Source organism: Ctenopharyngodon idella, chromosome 9 (assembly GCF_019924925.1).
Source record: "Ctenopharyngodon idella isolate HZGC_01 chromosome 9, HZGC01, whole genome shotgun sequence".
Taxonomy (NCBI): Eukaryota; Metazoa; Chordata; class Actinopteri; order Cypriniformes; family Xenocyprididae; genus Ctenopharyngodon; species Ctenopharyngodon idella.
In genome coordinates this window covers 32,156,726-32,176,152 of record NC_067228.1, presented here as the reverse complement: position 1 = coordinate 32,176,152, position 19,427 = coordinate 32,156,726, and the positions used below count along the sequence as shown (strand labels likewise).

Here is a 19,427-nt window from a genome sequence, read left to right as displayed (position 1 = left end):
ATTCCGTTTTGAACGGTTGAGCTCCCAGTGGCCTCGATTTCTCCAGATGTCTGTGGACCCCCACACAGGGGGTCAGACCTCGTACATGTGGGAGCATTTTAGGGATGAAGAGAGAGGTAAGAAGATACCTGAGGATGCCTTTGTGTGGAAACCATCCAGGTGCCGTCCAGCGACGGAAATCTCGAGGACTAGTCACATGTGACGGTCCCCTAACTGCTTTACTTGTTGAAATATGAGGGTTCAACAGATCTCAGTCTCAGTCTGTGTACATTTCCGTTTTGAAAGAGTAAATATTTGAATACTTTCACCATCTCCCTTTCCACTTTGCCCCGCGTAAAAAGCAAATTTCATTGCAGAACTATTAAACTGGAATCGCAGGTTATGAATATGAATTACTCTGCATTTACATGTATCATTTGTGAAGTGACGCAGAATGAATTCTCTTCATAGAGAGAGCGAGGGAAAGAAATTACAGGCTGAGCTCTTTCTTGGAGAAGAGTCCTGAATATCCTTTAGCATTGTGAGGAAATGTTTAATCTGACTCCCGCTGGGAAACAGAAGCCTAATGCAGTATCTCAGTGCCTCTGCTGTCTGCCGGCAGAATGGCGGAGACATTTTAATGCATTTCAGAGTTCTTCTCTAGGTACGAGATGATGGACGGAGGAACCTTATATTTGCGAACACCCAGGGTTTAATGCACTCAGCGCCGCTCGCCGCCTTGTCTTCCACCCAACAAAACATGTTCCGTGGAATAAAAGAAAAAGCAAAGCACAAAATTATTCTCCCTGCCTTCTATCAAGCTCCTGCATTCAGCAGCGCGTCTGAAGGGCGCGTCAGTCCGCCTGCCTCTCTCAGAGAGGTAATTATCCTTTTTCCTGTCACAGGGCTCCAAATGATCTCTAACCACTGGGGAGCTTTTTTAGGGGCTCAGCTTTGTCAATAGGAAGTCGAAAGAGCTTTAATTTTCAGACAGCTGCACATGTACTTTCATCTCGGCATTATTCCCCTATAGCGGTCATCTATCCGAGCGCGCGCGCCTTTTGTTTGTGACGTGGGGCCGCGCGCGTGTGTACGGCCTCCCCGCATTAACATATTTATTTATAGACTTGCACTTTTCTTACAGTCATTTTTGTGTAACAATTTTCACACTCGACATTGTCTGTGTAATTTCCCTTTCAGTGTCTCTCTGTTTTCTCCTCTCTTTCCTTCCCTTTCAGAAAGAGCCATGAATGGATGGAAAATTATCACAATTACTCACATAATTGAGCCGTCTTTGTGGCAAGTGCAGCTCGAGGAGCCCTTTTTCCATCAGCCAAAATGGTTTCATTATAGGGGTTTTCATATTCCCTGACACAGGGCACGGAGGGGGGAGGCGTGCAGCGAGGGGCTGAGGAGCGCTGTAGTGCACGGAGAAGTCGCTGGGGGAGAAGGCTGGATCATTAAGGTCACAGTGGGGATAATTATCTTGACTATGGAAAGAGCATCCAGCACCTTTTTCTCTTCCCCACCACAAAAGCACCGTCCCTGGCCTTTCGGCACAAAGAACTTCGAAATAAATGGAGCTTCCACCTACAACTTATTCACAAAGAGAGAGAGACTTGTATCAACATGACAATTTTCCATTATTAAGACTAATGGCGGGCTGCCTTAGCAGATCAAGGGGAGAGGGGAACGTGTTCAGGTGTGCTGGAGTACTGACCTCTCCCCCGTCTTTGTTTGGGACTTAACTCTGAACAAAACCCCAAAGAAAAGGAGAGCGTGGCTCTCCAGCCGCCCACTGCCTCCTCCACCGCGCCTCATTATTTCATTAGAGAATTTGCATGTTTCCCCTCTTTATGGGGCCATTAATTGGACAATGGGGAAGTACGTTTGCGACGGTGTAATCAAACCTTGTTTCGATATGCGTACGAGAGCGACCTAAATAAAGCCGTGCTATAGAGGCGGGCATGTGTAGATCCAGCTGTTTGAAATCATCCGCAGGCCTCGGCTGGTCCAAATGATTCTGTTTTGCCAGGCTATGACTTTTATTGATTTTAATTTGCTGCTTAGTTTGAAGATTTGATGACTGCCTGTCTCGAGCTTAGAGAGACACAACAAGCAAACATACCGCAAGTGACAATTCCACAGCCATTTCTGTTCTTGATGCATTAAGTAACCATCTATTGGGGCGGATTTTTCTATTTCTCCCAGTAGCACCTAACTCAGGTAATTGGTCATTTTTGGAGGGCAATTTTGGGGCAGGTGGGGGGATGCTGGGCAGACTGTTCTGACCCCTGCTGCTGTAGTAATGATGGAGGTTGTTGGCTGGTCTCTCTTGCGCGCATAGAGCAGCTGTGTGTCGCGCCGTACGGTCTCCGCTCGCCCTCACCTGCGGCCCAGGTGAGTGATGGGTGTAGATTAGCAGGTAGCAGAAGATTCCGGGCTGATTCCATCCAATCGCCCACAAAACCGCTGCTGAATCACAGCCGTGTGTTTTGGTAATCGTGTGACATGCACACCTGTCATTTGATGCTAGATTTCATATTTTAGGGAATGAATGGGGGGTCTTTTAAAGGCCCTGATCTTTCACTAAATGAAGAATGCTCAGAAAACCAGACTAGTGGGCGGATTTAACACTGCGATTTATTTATTTTTTCAGCAAACATGACATGATATAATTTAGCATAATATTATTTGTTCTAATACAGTGTCAATAAAATAATATATCCAAACAGGAAATCCAAAACAGCAGTGGCCTGCAGAAAGAGCTCATGGCTGGAGAGAACATGTTGTGTTCCATCTACAGGTGTGAACCACTGGCCAGCTCTGCAGACATCTTTGTTTGCATGTTTTCCCAATGCTGAACAAGAGCTGAAGAGACCCATCAGCTGAAGCTGAAAAACAAAATCAGAAAATTAAAGGACTGAAAATAATATTATGAATCCAAGATCTCAAAACATATAATGTATAGAACATAAACAACAATCTATAATCTCTATATAGCAAGTATGGACTTGTTACTGCTAATAGACACACTGCTGTGAACATGTACGATATTCTGCTACTGCATAAATAGACATACATAAATCCCATAGCAGATCTAGGCAGGTGGAGCTGGGGAGGTGGAGGGGTTCAGAAAAATGCTTACAGCAAACAATGAACCAGACTATTTAAATGTTGAGCAAGCAATCTCATTGGCTGCAGAGGCCAATCAGCTTGTGCCATGCGGCAATGATGTGATTGCTTGCAGATTGCCCAGCGCCCTCTAGAGTTTCATGACTGAACTAGATATTTAAACTCAGTTTTAAAATTAAACTGATTCTTTTCTGAATTGATCTCCAAAGAGTTACATCTGCAGGTTCAAGGGTTCCTTGACTGTTATTTTTGGAGAGGTTTACACACACACATATAAAAAAGAGCACAAAAATGCCAAAAATTATACATAACAAAAATGTATAAATTTTGATGAAACAAAAAACGCATTATACAAAAATACCTGAATGTCAACCTAAAGCTATGTAAAATTCTGAAAATATAAGAAGAGTTGTGCATTTATTATTTACAAAATATTTGGTAACATTTTACTTTAAGGTGACGTAGTTACACGTTACTTTATGTATTTACTATAGTAATAACAGTAAATTCTGAGTAAATTATGCATAATTTCAACTAACTAACCCTAAACCGTAACTCTGTTGTAAGTACATGTAGTTAATTAATATTACTCAGTACTTATTTGAGTAAGTACAATGTAACTACATCACCTTAAAATAAAGTGTAACCAAATATTTTATTAAATGACAATTCAGAAAAAAAAAATGGGGCATGAGTGATTAAATTGTGTCTAATTCTCTCAAAAAGCATCTTGTCTTCAGTCTTTGACATTCTAATGGAAACAAAACATTACAAACCCACCAGCTGCATTATTTTAACATCACACTTAACCGTTCCATACTGATTGACACAGTAATCTGTGGTTACACCTCAGAGTGTCCTCTCTCTCTCTCACACACACACACACACACACACACACACACACACACACACACACACACACACACATGTTGCTCTCAGTCTCAACAAATACTCTCACAGTGTCTCTTTGTCCATTGGAATTCAGTGGAGCAGCAAATTGAAGGTGCTGCCTGCTTAAAACCCTCCGAGAGAAACCCAGAAAACCCACAGCTTTTTTTATCATCAGGATTGATCAGATACTCTAAAATTGGATCATTACTTCTGATCGAATTTGGCGCTGTGTGTCTTTGCTGCTGGCAGGGAAGAACAGGGGTGAATTCATATTAGCGGGTGTGCGTCGCTTTGTAAATAAGGTGTAATTGTAAGTCCCTGGGTAAAAACTGGACCGATACACATCCCCAAACACAGAGCATAGATGTATCCAGTTGAGATGTCAATGTTAATGCTGTCTTAATAACGTTTTAAACAGCTCCACTTATACCTGATTCATTCAGTCGAAACATGCGACAGAGGAAAACTAAAGTGAGTCTAGGGCTTTTTTACGCTGTCGTTTTCAGTGTAAATATGTGTGTGTTTTACTAATATGATAATGGGATCACATTCCATTTCATAAGTGCTCTGTCTCTTTAATTTGAAATACCCCTCCATCATAATGTAGGGTCTGTCAGCAGGATGCACTTTCACATGAGGCAAACACATTAAGTGTAGACTGAATTAGAGCTTAAGTAGCGCACTACAACTTTTTTATGTCTGGACGTTATGCCAAATTTACTTTATCAAGTTTGAAAGCTGTAATGTAAATGAATTTAACTCACATTTTGATCTAGTAAACAACTATGTGGATCTGAATTGACTGAAAATGTACTTGACCCTGTTTAAATCACTGGAAAACAGAACATGTTATTAACAGATACTAACACAAAAGCACTGTGCTCTTCTGACACTAAACTGCATATTAATGTACAGTTACATATTCAGTGATATCATATTCATATTACACTAGACCCACAGAACTATGAATTTCATTGTTATTAATTCCCGGTTTCATTGTGATGTTGTCTTACAATCTGTTAACCATTTTTTAAATAATTAGACATCTGTCCGGATTTGGGGTTTGGTTCTCAGGAACACTTTATCAACAGGACATCTAACGGGTCACACTAACCAGAGAGCTGGTAGGAAAGCTTCATACTGAAACAATTAAAAAAGAATCCTGTGCCACCAAAAACAGAAACTAATCAGGGACTTTGCTTTAAATTTACTCCGGACGCACATTTAGAAGTCCCTTTACAGTTCAGAATCAGACCCTGCTGAACGGACGGATGAGGCCATAAACACAATTGTCTCTATTTGAAGCAGTTTGTCAGCTCATGTCTGTATCTGAATGACACACACACTGAGTGGGCCTGAACTGGCCTGGTGCACTAAATCAGGCCAGCATAGCAGGTGTTTGACTCTCATTCTTGATGATCCTCTTCTCTGGAAAGTGCTCTAACTCGTCGTCTCACATGCTGCTTTATTTGAGTTGCGTCTAAACAGAAGACTGCTGTGGTTTCATCCTGACACGGTGGGCAGTTGGGATGTGCTGTATAATTATTATGGGACTGACCACATGGATAGGAAGATACTGTTATGTGATGTCAATAATATTTCATTAATAGAGACCAACGTTTTGCTGTTGTCTTTTAATTAAAACCACTCTTGAAAAAGGTCCTAAATAGTGCCAGATTTAGAATAGCAGATTTTTTTTTTTTTTTTTTTTTTTTCAAAATTTTAAGATTTTAAAGAAGTCTAGTGCAAGAGAAAAAAAGTAGTTTGCTGAAATCAGCAAAATGGTATATTAATAAAACTATATATATATAGTTTTATTAATATACCATTTTGCTGATTTCCCACGATGATTCATTATTTCTTTACTTTAGATCTGGAGTAGTGCTCATGAATTGTATTATTGTTGCTCATCCTAAAATGTTAAAGATCATATTAAATAAAATAATAATAATAACAACAACAAATGTCATTGCATTATTATAAATCATTGCTAATACAAGAACAAATCCATTTTCTAATTAAATAATTGTACACGTTTGGGAATTTATGTAATTATCTATGTTTGTTTTACATGAAATTTGCTGTCCTTATGCCAAAACACTTTATTTTGTTTTTCTCATAATTTCAGATTAATCGAAGACAATAAACACATGTAACTTGCTCGGCGTGATCTGAATGATGATAATTATCGGTTGTAATACCGTCATTATTTTCGCTATTGTTGAAGTATCCCCGTGGTAGATTGCAAATGTCATTTGAAATACAAATTGCTTTAAATTGGACAATTTTGAGGACGGTGGATGTCTAACAGGTATTGTTCAAGTGTGGTCGTCAGTCCATATCATCTGGGCATCGTGTTGGTGCCAGTGACATTTTTGTCCAATGTTCTGGACTTTTGCTCAAGGCTATTCTGTTTTTAATGTGTTTTATCATGACGGAATGTAAGTGAATTCATGTGGAGATTATGACCATTTCAAGGAAGACTGTGGGAAAGACAACCGCAGAGACTGAGAAAGAGAGATGAAATGAAAGGAGGATGTGGAGGTGTGATCCGTGTTCAACGGGGAGTCGCACACAAACGGTACGACCATGTCTTGTTCTCTGAGCATTTCCTTTTTCTCTTAAACCGTTTCTGTTTGCATTTTATTTATTGTCTAGAAAACGGATATATTATCAGCTTTCCGTACTATCGAACATCTAAAATGTTTTATCGAATGGTGTCGTTTTGCTTATGAAGCTCTCGTGATAAATATTTCTGAAAAAGCTACACATGTGGGTAAAATGTTCCAATCAGTTCGTGTCACTCCAGTCTCTACATGCGTCGCCAGTTATCATTTTACACCAATGCATTTTTATGTCACAGTTATCCTCGAGTAAGTCTCCAAAATGCTGCTTGTTCTTTAAAAAGGTTTGACAGATAAATGAGTAACCTTATTTAAATAATGAAATGTAAGGCAGAGAGTAAGGCCCATGTTCAGTTTAATGGCACACAACTGTCGCGACGATTTCCAAGTCAGGCGGTAAATTAATTCATTATCAATAATTAATAATGATACGATTATTTTATTTTTAACTTAGTGGTTTTTAATTTTGCTTCCTTAATCTCAGGTAAGGAGTTAATAACTACAACCTTAAAAAATATATAGGCTCTTTTTCTTGTATTTAGAATTTTTTTACGGCTCCGTAATTAGATAAATACACTTTAGAGTTTATTCGAACCTTAATTCGAACTGGAATTGTGTGGAATGTTGTGATATTGTAGGTAGCTGGCGTAATATAATGTAGTGTAAACTTTCAATGGTAGGTAATAAACAATGTATGTCCTTGGTATAGAGGTGCTATTTGTTGATTTGTTTTCATGCTTTGAATATTTCTTGACTGTTTTCAGCATTATTGGGCCTGTCACGTGTGGATTAATCGCATTAATGTTCAAACAAAAAACAAACAAACAAAAAAATCTAAAACTTTTTTTTTTTTTTTTTTTTTTTTTACAATAACCATACAATATAAACCAACACACTGCAAGATCAACCAAATTTAGATCTGAAAGGAATAGCAGGAGCTGTTATCAACATCGACCTGTTTCTCTGATCCTCACGCGCAATAATTCAACCCACGCGCGCAAGCGAGTGATGCGAATCTGCAAGTGTTAAATACACAGCTAATTATGCGTATGAAAATTAAACAACAGTGTTATGCTAATTTAGCTGGTTTCAGCTGTGTCTTCAAGCACTCGAGACTAGCATTTTAACCAAATGAATCATCAAAGTAATTCATCTTTGCTTGGAGACACACATTTATACCTGTACTTAATCATATTTGTTAGGTGTTCAATTTTTTTTTTTTTTTTTTTTTTCACGAAGGCGAAATTTAGCAAAAAGCAAAGCAAAAATTTAGGGCCATTTTAAATTTGTTCATTATATTGACCTTTATTCTTTTATATGTCATACCATTTTGTTTAGACTTGTTTATATTAAGAATTGTACTTCAGTGCACTGATGATTATAATAATATTACTCATCATCATGACATTATTGACACAAAATTGTTACTAAAAGAAAATGTTTGTTCAGATCAGTTAATGATTGGTTTTAATGTGTAGTATTGTTTTGTGTTCATTTGTTACCTAACAGGCTAACTCTGTTATAAAGTCCAAATATCAAAATGCTGATATTTTACCAATTTTGGTGGTTCGGCAGGAATGTGTTTGAGCTCTCCACATACGGCCTATGTGTCTTGGTCCATTCCCTAAATTTCTACATTAGCATTGCACAATAGAGTCACAGGTTGGTCTTATTTCTTGAGTTTATCAGGTCCGTCGGACCCGACCCTCGGATTACCAATCCGCGTCGCTCTTGGAGGGAGTGGACCAATCAGAGAGCACCTTGGATAAATATTCATGATTCCCTGATTCAAACCTTTGAGCGAGTTTGTGTGGATCCACAGCATCGTACCTAGACTTTTCACAGAGACAAACTACATTTTCTTATGAATGGAAAGTGAAAAAATCAGTTGAGCTTAAATTGGGATCCATCCTTCACTCAGATCATAGAAGAAAACAAAAAAGCAGGGAGAGAGAGAGCGAGAGACATGACCATGTCTACAATACCAGAGAGTCTAAACAGCCCAGTCTCAGGAAAGAGCGTGTTCATGGAATTTGGGCCACCAAGTCAGCAAATGTCGCCTTCATCTATGACCCACGGACATTACTCAATGCACTGTTTACACTCCTCCGGACACCCGCAGCACGACAGCGCATACAGCCCGGCTCCGTCCTTCCCCAGATCTCTGCCTTATCCATACGTCAACTCGGTCGGTAGCCATTCCTCCAGTCCTTACCTCAGCACCGTGCAGACTTACCCCAACAACTCGGCTTTGGCGCAGACCAGATTGGAGGACCCAGGTAAGAAATGCTGCATGCGTGTCTTCGCTGGTCGTTGCGTTTGTCGGCGCACTGCAAGAATGTTGGACTGGAGTAGTCCAGATGTGCTGTTATTAGGCTTGGTAATTATTTATTGCGTAATGCTATAAACAATGTATGCAATTAAGGCTAATTATACCTAAAGTGCCGCCTGTAAAACTTGTGCACAGTGATGTGAGCCGCACTGCATGAACAGTCTGTGAGACAGTTTCTTTTCTTTCTCCCTCCCAGCACCAGAGTCAGAGAAAAACACCGTGGTGGAAGGCGGAGAGGTTCGTTTCAACGGCAAAGGCAAAAAGATCCGCAAACCCCGAACCATCTACTCCAGTCTCCAGCTGCAGGCTCTTAACAGGAGGTTCCAGCAAACTCAGTATCTGGCTCTGCCGGAGAGAGCCGAGCTCGCCGCATCACTGGGGCTCACGCAAACACAGGCATGTGCTCAAGCTTTTACACGTTTTCATTGAAAGAATTAGACTTTGTGACAACGAACGTGAAACATGTTGCATGTAGCCTACACAACAATAAATAAAAAAAAATAAAAAAAATTAAGGTTGTTTTTTAATGCGTTTTGTCTTCGCATGTCCTTTTTGAAATCGACTAGTTTATAACACGGGTCTGCAGTCAGTGTTTGCATCTGTTTGAGGGAATATTTTGCAACGTTAAAGTAATGGCGCTCCTTTATTGAAGGAGAATTGAAGTCCTGGGTATTCCCGAATTCGATTCGATTACACACGATTGGATCACAGAAACAGATGTTGTCGCTCGCTCTGTTTGATTTTGCCTTTCTTTTTTTCTAGGTGAAGATCTGGTTTCAGAATAAACGCTCCAAGTTTAAGAAACTGATGAAGCAGGGCGGAGGAACAATAGACACGAACGCTTTGGCTAACGGGCGCGGACTGTCCACCGGATCTCCATCCGTAGCGCCTGTCTGGAACTCAACCGCCACCGTCAAAACATCCACACCGACCTCGTATATTCCCAGTTACACCTCATGGTATCCCACAGCACACCAGGACACTATGCAGCAGCCACAACTCATGTGAACCAGGACTGCTAAAACAACCCCGCCCCTCTATCCACCAACGGCCCAGTTCAGGGGACCCGACACAGGCCAGTCACTCTGCGGCCTTCCACACACCGGCACTCCGCAGCCCAGACCAGATGTGAAAACAGACAACTGCTGACACACTGGCCAGCGTGGACTGAACGAGAGTCGTCCACGCCGCCGGAGAGGAAACAAGTCTCTTTTTGAATTGAAGGGAATGCCGGGAAAGTGGGTCAAATCAAAGCTGCTGCTCTCCCCCTTTCCGTGACTTTTTGTTGTGTAAAAAATCACGAAACTGTACCCTAGTCAGAAATGTATTTCATTTTCTTCAAATTTGTAGTTTTCCATAAGAAATTTGGAATTACCGGTTTGTCCCTCCACAACACGGGCTGTGAGATCAACATTAACTGCGCATTTTCCATACGTTGGGCTCATACAGTCGCTTCAGGCTTCGCCATGGCGCGGTGAATGTGTAAAAAACTGGGATAAATCACACCGTGAGCAAGTATGATTTTCCCCATTTTAAAGGGAACAAAGAATTCTTTAAACAAAGTTATTTTGTATGTATGGCGTTTTGTGTTTATTTAAATATAACTTATTTAGAATTTGTTTTTGTTTTGTTTTTGTTTTTTTAAATCTGTTTGTATGTTTTATTTAAAACAAATGTTCTTTAAATTATGATGTGAGGCTGCACTATAAAACAGAAACACTTCCCTCGGATTTGAACCCAATTTGTAAAGCCGAGTGTTTTTTGGATCGTACAAAGAGGAGCCCAGTGCAGATAAACGCGTCCATCATCACCGTCAGATGGGAAGTGTTGACAGCTCTAATGTACAGAAATAGTCGTTTTCGTTGTGTGCTGAATAATTTGTGCAAAAGGATCTAAACATGATTGTGTTTATTAAAATTCATGTGTTTTTCCATTTCACATTGAAAAAAAAAAAAATAGTTTTATAGCTTACCGGTCACATTAATTTATTGTTTTGTTTCATGGAGTCTTGTATAATGTGTAAACTCGAACAGTAAAAATCTGTTTATGAAAGAAGCTACAAAATGTCATCGCAACGTTTATTGCTTTGTTGAAAATGAATGAAACTCAGGTAACTGATGACGCAACTGAATATCACGAATTAATATGAAAAAATCAAACTTATTTTGTAGCCTACTGAAAAAGGCCAAGAAAATAAATAGCCCTATCTCAATATTTAGCCAACGTATTTTAATATCCAAAAAGATTTGTTGCCCACAGACACCGCACCTTTAAAACACAAGAAAAATAGTATTAAGCTATTCAGACTGTACAGATATTAGCGTAAACCTGTACAAAAATATTCATAGTTTTTCTTGCAGTGTTGTGTCTCAAAACACCTCTAGCTTTTCATAGCAATCTGAACCACCGATTAATCTTGTGGTGGTTTCTGTAACACAGTAATTCCTCCGACAATAAGGCCACTTGTTTCTTTTCACTTTCGTTTAGCCGCTATAAGCTCTTTTCTGCTCTTGTGTGGTTGCTTTTGATGGCCGTGTGTTAAGTGAATAATCGGGCAGGTGCCGCTCAGAGGGGCAGATGAAGAAAGGCTGGGTCTGTAGGGGGGGGAATGCAGATAGGTAAAGAATGACATGTTCAAAGTGTCCTTTGTTTGGGGCTGATGGTTTAACTGCGCATTTTAAGAAAATTCTGATGCAGATAGATGCCGGCAAGTAACAAAACAAAGGATATTTCCAGTAATATCTTTTGCGGATAGATTCTTTCGATTCTAACCCGTAGACTTGACATTGTAATTTGCTTGTTTAGCTAGTTTATTATTATTATTATTATTACTATTACTATTGATTGAATAAATAATGATAGTAATTTACGATTTTAACTAAATTAGAATATAATGCATTATAATTTATAGAAGGGAAAAAAATCTGATTTTAAAAAATACTAGGAATTAATTTACCCTTGCATCTGCTGTTTGAGTATTGAGAGTTGTTATATTGCAGTAGGTTCTGGGGGTGCAGCAATTATTGTGACAAATTTTGACATTCTTCATGTGTGGTCTTTAAAAATGGCCTGGTCAAAGCAGGAAATGGCCCCGCGCGCTCTTATCACGAGCTCACTTCTCTCTGACTCCATTAATAGTTTTAAGACTTATTCAATTTGATAACTCTCCAGATAAAAAATACATTTAATACATTTATAATTATTATTATTATGTTATTATATTAATTTCGTCACCTTGGAATTATAAGGTTCTGAAATTTTTTTAAAAATTTAGTTATTATTCTGTGACAAATTGTCTTGCATTATGTGATGGTTTTTTTTTTTTTTTTTTTTTTTTTTTTTGTATACATTTTGTATATACAAAGTTGTATACATTTTGTGACTTTTGTTAGAAAACAAAAAGGGTCTATCCACAAAGGAGTAGCCTATATAATGCAAAAAAATAAAATAAAATTTGAAGCTCAAAATCTCAAAACTGCTCAGAATGCACATACAATCTTATAATTCCAAGGTGGCGATTTGTTGTTATCGTTGTTTGTAATATTAGCTATTATTATTCTTTACAGTCTCTAAAATCTAAAATTCATAGCCTAGTGTTTATTAATCCGTCTTATTTTACTGGTTTCCAAACTAAATTGGACTCATCTATTTTTTTTTTTTTTTCCTACCCAAGGCGTCATCTCGAGGATTTCCAGCGGCCTCGCTAAATTTTCAGAATACAGATTAATAATGTTTAACCTTCTAGTTGAAAATTAATGATTCAATTAATGATGAAAGTTAATGATTAATGCTAATACTGATATGAATCATTGCAAAAAAAAAACTTGTATCGTATATGTCTGATAAGTGTTGCAAAAATACAAGTTTAAAATATATGTCTTATCTTTTTTTTTTTTTTTTTTTTTTCTAAACATATTAAAAACACAACTCTTGGTAAGGAATAAAAGAAGAAGCCGTGTTGTTCTGTCTCTTTCTCCGACATGCAGCTGTGGAGCAGAGAGGGTCAGCGTTATTTCACTCTATTCTCCTCTTGATTACGCGCCGGGCCCATCAAACCAGACATAATTACAGTCATTCCCTCCTTACTTATTCTAATGCAGCTTCCCATCTACGGGATAATTATGAGCAATTTTTTTCGCACGTGGAATCTTTTGTTAACAAAAGAGATAGCGTACTGAAAGAAAATTTGCTGTGCGATGGGGGAAAAAAAGAAAAGGAAAAAAAGAGAGTGAAATAGGTGCGCAGCGGTAGTTATAAGTAAGGCTGGCAAATTGCTTGCAGGTGTATACCGAGAGATTTGTCAATGGGAAGAGGGATCAAAATGAGCAAAAGCACAATGTCGGAGTGATGAAGGCAGAGGTGAAATTATAGAACAAGGGCTGCTTTATTTTCAACTGGATTCTATAGACGAACTATCTCGCAATTTCAGACAGACTCTATTAATGAGGTAGAAAGCAGCGATTGGTGTACTATATTTTGTTTTCTCTAGACAACCGAATAAGATCCACATTCCCATTCCCAGGCGCTAAATTCGTTCAAATGAACCAATTCGTTTAGTGACAACGTTTTTATTAATGTTACTGTTTGAAGAAATACGGCGACATTTTCACGTCTTTTCTACTACATAACAACATATTAAAATAATATTATAAATGCAAAGTACGACAAACCTCTTTTTCAAACCACTTCGTTTCACTTATCACAATACCTCACAATACGCATAATAATGTATGCAAATTCCCCCAAAATAACTAAATAAAATAAGCCGAAATCGCATCCTTCTTACCTTATAATGTTCAGTAAAGCAGAACACAAAGATTGGCGGCGTCAATAGTAGCCTATAAGACGTCTAAAATCACTCTCGAGAGAAGCAGAAGAATGTGAAAAGAGAATCCAGCAGTCATGGCATGGGTTCGGCTCTTTGGGTCCCAGAATGTGGCTCCTCTAGCTGGGCTCAGAGCTGACAGACGCTCTCCGAGCAGGAATGAAAAATCCTGCTTTATTTTCCCTCTTTATAGCTGATGGAAAAAATTGCTGATTATTAGCATAAATGTTTACTCCTCATTACGCTGATGACATTGTGCACTCGAGATCTTGGTAATCTTTGGGAAAATTATGAGTAATTTTTAAAAATTTAAAGCAGCAGTTACCATGCAATTCAGGCTAATTTTGCGTAGGCTCCAAACGGATATAATTATCGCGGAGTCAAGATGTTATGCTAAAAACTATGCATTGATATTACCATTTATTATGTACATACAACTTTGACAATGTTGATGCTTGAAATAGCTGGAAATTGTCTTGCGCAAAAATTACAGTCCATATTAGGACATCTAAAATTGCGAAGAATTATATAGTAATTGCAGGCTTTCAGATCGGGGAGCCAGAATGCTCAACTGGAGCAATTGTGGATAAAATTACAGATCAGAGTATAAATTAGGGATGGGGTATGGCATTTTTCAAGTTGTCTACAGGATTCCGGAAGTGTCTAAAACCACATCGTTGCTAATCTTTCAGAGAGAAAGGCATGCAGACAGAGCATGTGCTTGAAGGCAGCTCCAGTACAACTTTACGTTCGTTTGCATTTGCAAGGTGTGACACTTGTCCATGTTGAACCTCCCGAGCTGAGAGACCTAATCAGTGTTAACAAGGACTGTGGCTGTTTTTGCCGAGACAGCAAAAATACAGGCTGACAGAAAGAGGTGCAAAACCCGTTGGTGCATGTCGTTTGGAATACGGGTTAACATGATCTGGTTTGGTGCGCTAGAATTGATGTGCTGTTTCATTGTTCTTGATCGCGTTAAGCTTGTCTCAAGGGACGGCGCGCGTGAACTGTTCTGAGACGCGTCTCGGGCCTGTACCGAAAGGCGCTCTGAAGGAAGCCGACCGCTCTTGGTTAAACATGGCATTCCCGTTTCCTGTCGTGTTTATTCTGCTGAACGGATAAAGTCTGGATCTCTGCGGGGCACATTTCAATACGGGCGTAGTCTAAGCCCGGGGCGACACCATAACATCTTGTAATGTGGCAATCACTGACAGGATACATCCTCATTACATCTGTATGCTTTACAGCTTTAACCCTCAAATAAACAAATTAATATAACACGAAAAGCAACCATGCTTACCTATATATTATTTCAAAAAGAACAATGGATATTAAGCCACGTGTGGTTTAAACATTTATCTTTTAATTTGAGAAGCTGTGACACTTGTCATACAAAATTAATAACAGGACAACTTCGTTATAATAGCATCTAAAACAGCATGGTTTTTCGAGTTTACAATTTTCTTTATCAGTAAATTAATTTAAAGTGAAACTGAATTTATCACGGTAGGCTAGGCCTATATGTTGTTGCAAAACAATTTTTTTATTTGAGCGATTAAACCATTTAATTTGAGGTCGTTATTTGTTTAAATTGTTGCATTAAATGTGCATGCATCACCAGTTTGAACATGTTGCATCACTCAGATTCCCTTGTATAATCGGCATTTTATTTTCTACGAAGCTTCTAAACAAATAAACAAGTTTTCCTTTGTTATATTGCATGGAAAATTAATATAGGCTACACGCAGCCGAGACCTTATAACAAGGGCCTTGTGTTGTGCGTGGGGTTGTGGAAGTTGTGAGAAATGTTTCCACGTTGTTTAGCTCGGGGCATTTGTGAGCCTGCATGCTTTCTTGACTGCGCTGACTTCATAAAAAGTCTGGAGCGCAGAGCTCTGACTCCAGAGAGTCTGAACCCAGCCGAACGCCTTCATGCCGGGGCGTGTTCGCGCGCTCATTCCCAGCCCGAGGCTCTGTAGCTCGTCTCGCTTCTGTCGGGCTCCCCGAGCCTTTGTCTTCAAGTTTTATGTCTACAAAAAATTAAAGAACGTCAGACCATGTTCCTTTAGTGAAAAAAAAAAAAAAAAAAAAAAAACCGTGCTCATGCTATTTTTGAACCCGAAAAAAGTTAGGCTACATAAACTCTCGTGACCTACTTATTACAGAGTAAGCTAGACACACCTGTCACGCTAGTCAACAAAAGGTGAATTTGTGGGTTTTGTGTGAAACATTTACAAGACGTTGCACCGCGTCTCCAGCCAGACTTATTAAAGACTAGAGACTTAACTGGCGCCGAAGCTAAAATAGGGAGGCGTGGACAGATCTACGAAAAAAATAAAAATGAAACCCAACAAACATTCGAAATCCCCAATGAATCAATACATCTACAATGCGTTCACATGAAACATTTTATTTAAATAAGTCTGAATCATTATAGTGGCAGAAATGTTCATTTGGATTTTAAAATAAATAAAACAAAGCACTCCAGAGAAAATATCCTTTTACATGTGAACATGGCTTTAGGACAATCAGTAGCTTTCGAGTGTTTTTCATTAGTGTTTTGTCCGTATTATTTAAAACAGTGAGAACCCTATATGATATCCTATAATGACAACATTATTAAATAGACGCGGTGGAACACATGGGCAGAGAGGGACACCAAATTCCCAACTTACCTTACTTACTAAATATAAATCTAACATGAAGTCTAAAATAAAAGACAGGCGCATGAAACACATTTACGGTGGGAAAGGACAGTTAAGTTATTTTCAAAAGGCACCGAACAGCTTCAGGTTGTGCTACATGTGCTCTTACACCCTGCTGTGATATTCACTCCAATAATGTCCACGTGAGTTCTCTAGGCTTTGGATCATAGTAGGGTTTAATCCATTGATGTACCACCACCCATAGAACAAAATAAATAAATACAAAAATAATTGTATATGTTTGATTCTTTAGTGTCTGCTTGTTGACGACATTGCATGAAGAGAAACAGTGTTACGCCCAAACCGCACTGGCAATGATCAACGTGGCAAAGGTGAAGAGATCTCACCATTCAGACTGGAAAACAGGCCTAAAAGTCATTTGTTGCAAGTTCACAAAATGAATTCCCCAGTCTTTTTTGTGTCAGTCGAGTCAAAATATGGTCCCGGCGCTAACAGTTGTGTTGTGGTGATGCGGTGGCTGTAGATGGGTCGCAGAGTTCGTGGATGTGTACCAGGGGTAGTTTGTCAGAAATGAAGGGGTAGTTGTGTTCGGGGGGCTGCTGCTCTGGGACAAACCCCCCGTGTTTACAGTGTTCATTCTCTGGTTGTGCGCGAAGTCCCAGGCTGTGTTGAGAGGCGGCGAGTGGTGAGGTGGAGACTCGCTGGAGGCCACATGCTGCTCGGGCGGGATTTCTCCACTTTTCCACAACTTCTTGAACTTCGAACGACGGTTTTGGAACCAGATTTTTACCTGAAAAACAAACCAACAATTCAGCATCTAGAGTAGCATTCAAACAACGCCGCTGAATCATGTTTTACAAAAAATATATATCATTGTTTTCATTATTACCATGTGTATGGGATGTTAATTTCACATTTTGTAATAAATCAACCCGAACCATTGAAATAATCACACGCACTGTTCGCTTTAATGTTAATGATATAAGAATAAAGGAATGTTGTTAGGATTTAAAATTTGTTGTTGTTATTATTACACACAAAATGCTAGGTTGTTTCAACCCAAATTTGGTTCAAATATGGACAAACCCAGCCGTTGGGTTAAATTTTGAAATTAAATTTTTAACCCAACGGTTGAGTTTGTCCATATTTGACCCAAATTTGGGTTGAAACAACCCAGCATTTTCAGAGTGTACTGAATCCCAATTTTGTCAGAGATTAGTGAGCATTTATGCTATTAAACAAAATCATAATTAAAGCGTTTTTGCTGGATGGTTGGTGTTTTATTTCGATGTGGAAAGCATCTGTACCTGTGTTTGCGTGAGGCCCAGAGATGCGGCTAGTTCAGCTCTCTCCGGCAAGGCCAGATACTGAGTCTTCTGAAACCTCCTCTGCAGGGCCGCCAGCTGGAAACTCGAGTAAATAGTTCGCGGTTTTCTGACTTTCTTTGGCTTTCCATTAACCATTCGAATTTCAGGTTCACTTTCGTCTTTTTCTGGGAGAGAAAACAAACAAACATAGTTGTAAATAAAAACCGTCTGAAGGAACTGAAATACCTCACGGAAACGAATCTTTCGAAATAAAACCGCAATGCAATATTAAAAACAACATTTATGTTTCACATATTAGCCTATATAATCACAATAACACGCGCAATTAAAATCAGCTCTATAAAGTAATGATTTATGCATTGTAATAGATATGTAATAAACTTGTAATAATTGTTTTTCTTCACTGCCACTCAGTAAATAAATACTAACAGTACCATTTTAATGTAAATTACAACGAATTGCCCCAAGTGAGCAATAACAAGAGAGAGATATATTTACCAGCATCTGCAGGAGTTGGCGAGGAGCAGGAGCCGTACGTGCCGTAGGGACCAAAAGCGTTGCCGAAACCCAGTTCATATGATTTGGTGTTGTACTGAACGCTGTTCATGCTGTTGTTCTGGTATTGGTAAGAGCTGATCTGGTCGTACGGAGAGCCAGCGCACTGTCCGGCCTGCTGGTTATTATTATAGTAGCTGCTGTCGGTAGCGGTGGAGACCGGAAGAGTCGGTGATTCCTGGGATTTGTGCAGACTGTGGTAACTGCTGGAGGTAATCTGGTTTGAATGCATATCTGTACTGAGGCTGTCAAAAACTCCAGTTATGTTTTTCATAACGCAAAAATACCTAAATGCACGTCCAACGAAAGAACAAACCCATAAAACTATTCTAAAGCACAAAACTTGATACGTTTTCTGAGTTAAGTTGCATTCCACTTTGGAAGAGAACAAACGCAGAAGCGACGCAAAGCAGAACTGTGATTGTCTGTCAGCAGAGATGCGGGAGGACGGACATTTATCGCGCGTCATGGGGGAGGATGAACTTGTGTGCGTGAAGCAGCCAATGAATGCGGGATACACACAGCTCACATATGCATACACATGAAATGTGTGCATCCTGTGTGGTGATGGTTAACGGCAACACTTTATACTACATAAAAACACATTTTGCAACAACCTTCTTAAAAAACACTTTTTTATCATCACATTTTTATTCGTTCGCTTAACGAATCATTGATGTAGCGTAATCAAATTAAAAACGATCATGAAAACATTGATTCTTATCGCTATTTCACGTAGGTACTTATGGGCTTCTTCTGTAAATCTGTATAGCCTATAACGTTTGTTGATTTATTAATAAAAGGTTTAACCAAAACGGTAGCACAATGTGTTGTGTTTGAATTACGCTTCAGGAACTTTTACAAATGATAGTTTTAACGCGCAAAACCAGCAATAGCCTATGCCTGAAGAGCAAATAATGGAAGTGCACATTTTGCAATGATTCTTCTTAAAACAGAGATGTGATTTCAACCCAGCAGTTAGCCTTTCGACTTCAGATTTGCTTAGTTTCTTAGCGTTAAACAACACAGGGGAACTGCTCTTTTCTGCATGGCATCCTGACCTGCTGCGACACCTGTCGGTGAAAAGTCACA

The 19,427-nt window shown here is 39.1% G+C and overlaps 2 protein-coding genes and 1 long non-coding RNA gene across 4 annotated transcripts; 1 reads left to right on the top strand and 2 right to left on the bottom strand.

The window, feature by feature from the left end:
- Positions 1-2,603: 2,603 nt before the first annotated feature.
- Positions 2,604-14,280, bottom strand: LOC127519311 (uncharacterized). The gene is made up of 3 exons (XR_007931778.1): positions 14,112-14,280; positions 13,748-13,979; positions 2,604-2,873 (listed from the first exon to the last, which is right to left on the bottom strand). It is a non-coding gene; the product is annotated as an uncharacterized LOC127519311 (long non-coding RNA).
- Positions 2,904-11,016, top strand: dlx1a (distal-less homeobox 1a). 2 transcript variants are annotated; one of them, XM_051906938.1, is made up of 4 exons: positions 2,904-6,586; positions 8,319-8,908; positions 9,158-9,357; positions 9,724-11,016. In XM_051906938.1, exons 2-4 carry the CDS (start codon positions 8,596-8,598, stop codon positions 9,967-9,969), a joined length of 759 nt encoding a protein of 252 aa, XP_051762898.1. In that variant the 5' UTR covers positions 2,904-6,586; positions 8,319-8,595; the 3' UTR covers positions 9,970-11,016. The 2 variants fall into 2 exon arrangements, with proteins under 2 accessions (XP_051762898.1, XP_051762897.1); XM_051906937.1 differs by having other exon boundaries at positions 2,904-8,908.
- A 1,896-nt stretch (positions 14,281-16,176) lies between the features above and the next one.
- Positions 16,177-18,773, bottom strand: dlx2a (distal-less homeobox 2a). Its single transcript, XM_051905742.1, has 3 exons — positions 18,279-18,773; positions 17,760-17,944; positions 16,177-17,242 (listed from the first exon to the last, which is right to left on the bottom strand). Exons 1-3 carry the CDS (start codon positions 18,607-18,609, stop codon positions 16,922-16,924), a joined length of 837 nt encoding a protein of 278 aa, XP_051761702.1. The 5' UTR covers positions 18,610-18,773; the 3' UTR covers positions 16,177-16,921.
- Between the last annotated feature and the right edge of the window lie 654 nt (positions 18,774-19,427).

What these genes read in the sequence shown, in the direction of transcription:
- dlx1a (XM_051906938.1), top strand. Translation starts at nt 8,596, where the DNA reads ATGACCATGTCTACAATACCAGAGAGTCTAAACAGCCCAGTCTCAGGA. An exon ending in GACCAGATTGGAGGACCCAG is followed by an intron (nt 8,909 to 9,157) that starts GTAAGAAATGCT and finishes TCTCCCTCCCAG; the next exon opens with CACCAGAGTCAGAGAAAAAC. An exon ending in TGGGGCTCACGCAAACACAG is followed by an intron (nt 9,358 to 9,723) that starts GCATGTGCTCAA and finishes CTTTTTTTCTAG; the next exon opens with GTGAAGATCTGGTTTCAGAA.
- dlx2a (XM_051905742.1), bottom strand. Translation starts at nt 18,609, where the DNA reads ATGAAAAACATAACTGGAGTTTTTGACAGCCTCAGTACAGATATGCAT. An exon ending in GCCAACTCCTGCAGATGCTG is followed by an intron (nt 17,945 to 18,278) that starts GTAAATATATCT and finishes TTTCTCTCCCAG; the next exon opens with AAAAAGACGAAAGTGAACCT. An exon ending in TGGGCCTCACGCAAACACAG is followed by an intron (nt 17,243 to 17,759) that starts GTACAGATGCTT and finishes TTTGTTTTTCAG; the next exon opens with GTAAAAATCTGGTTCCAAAA.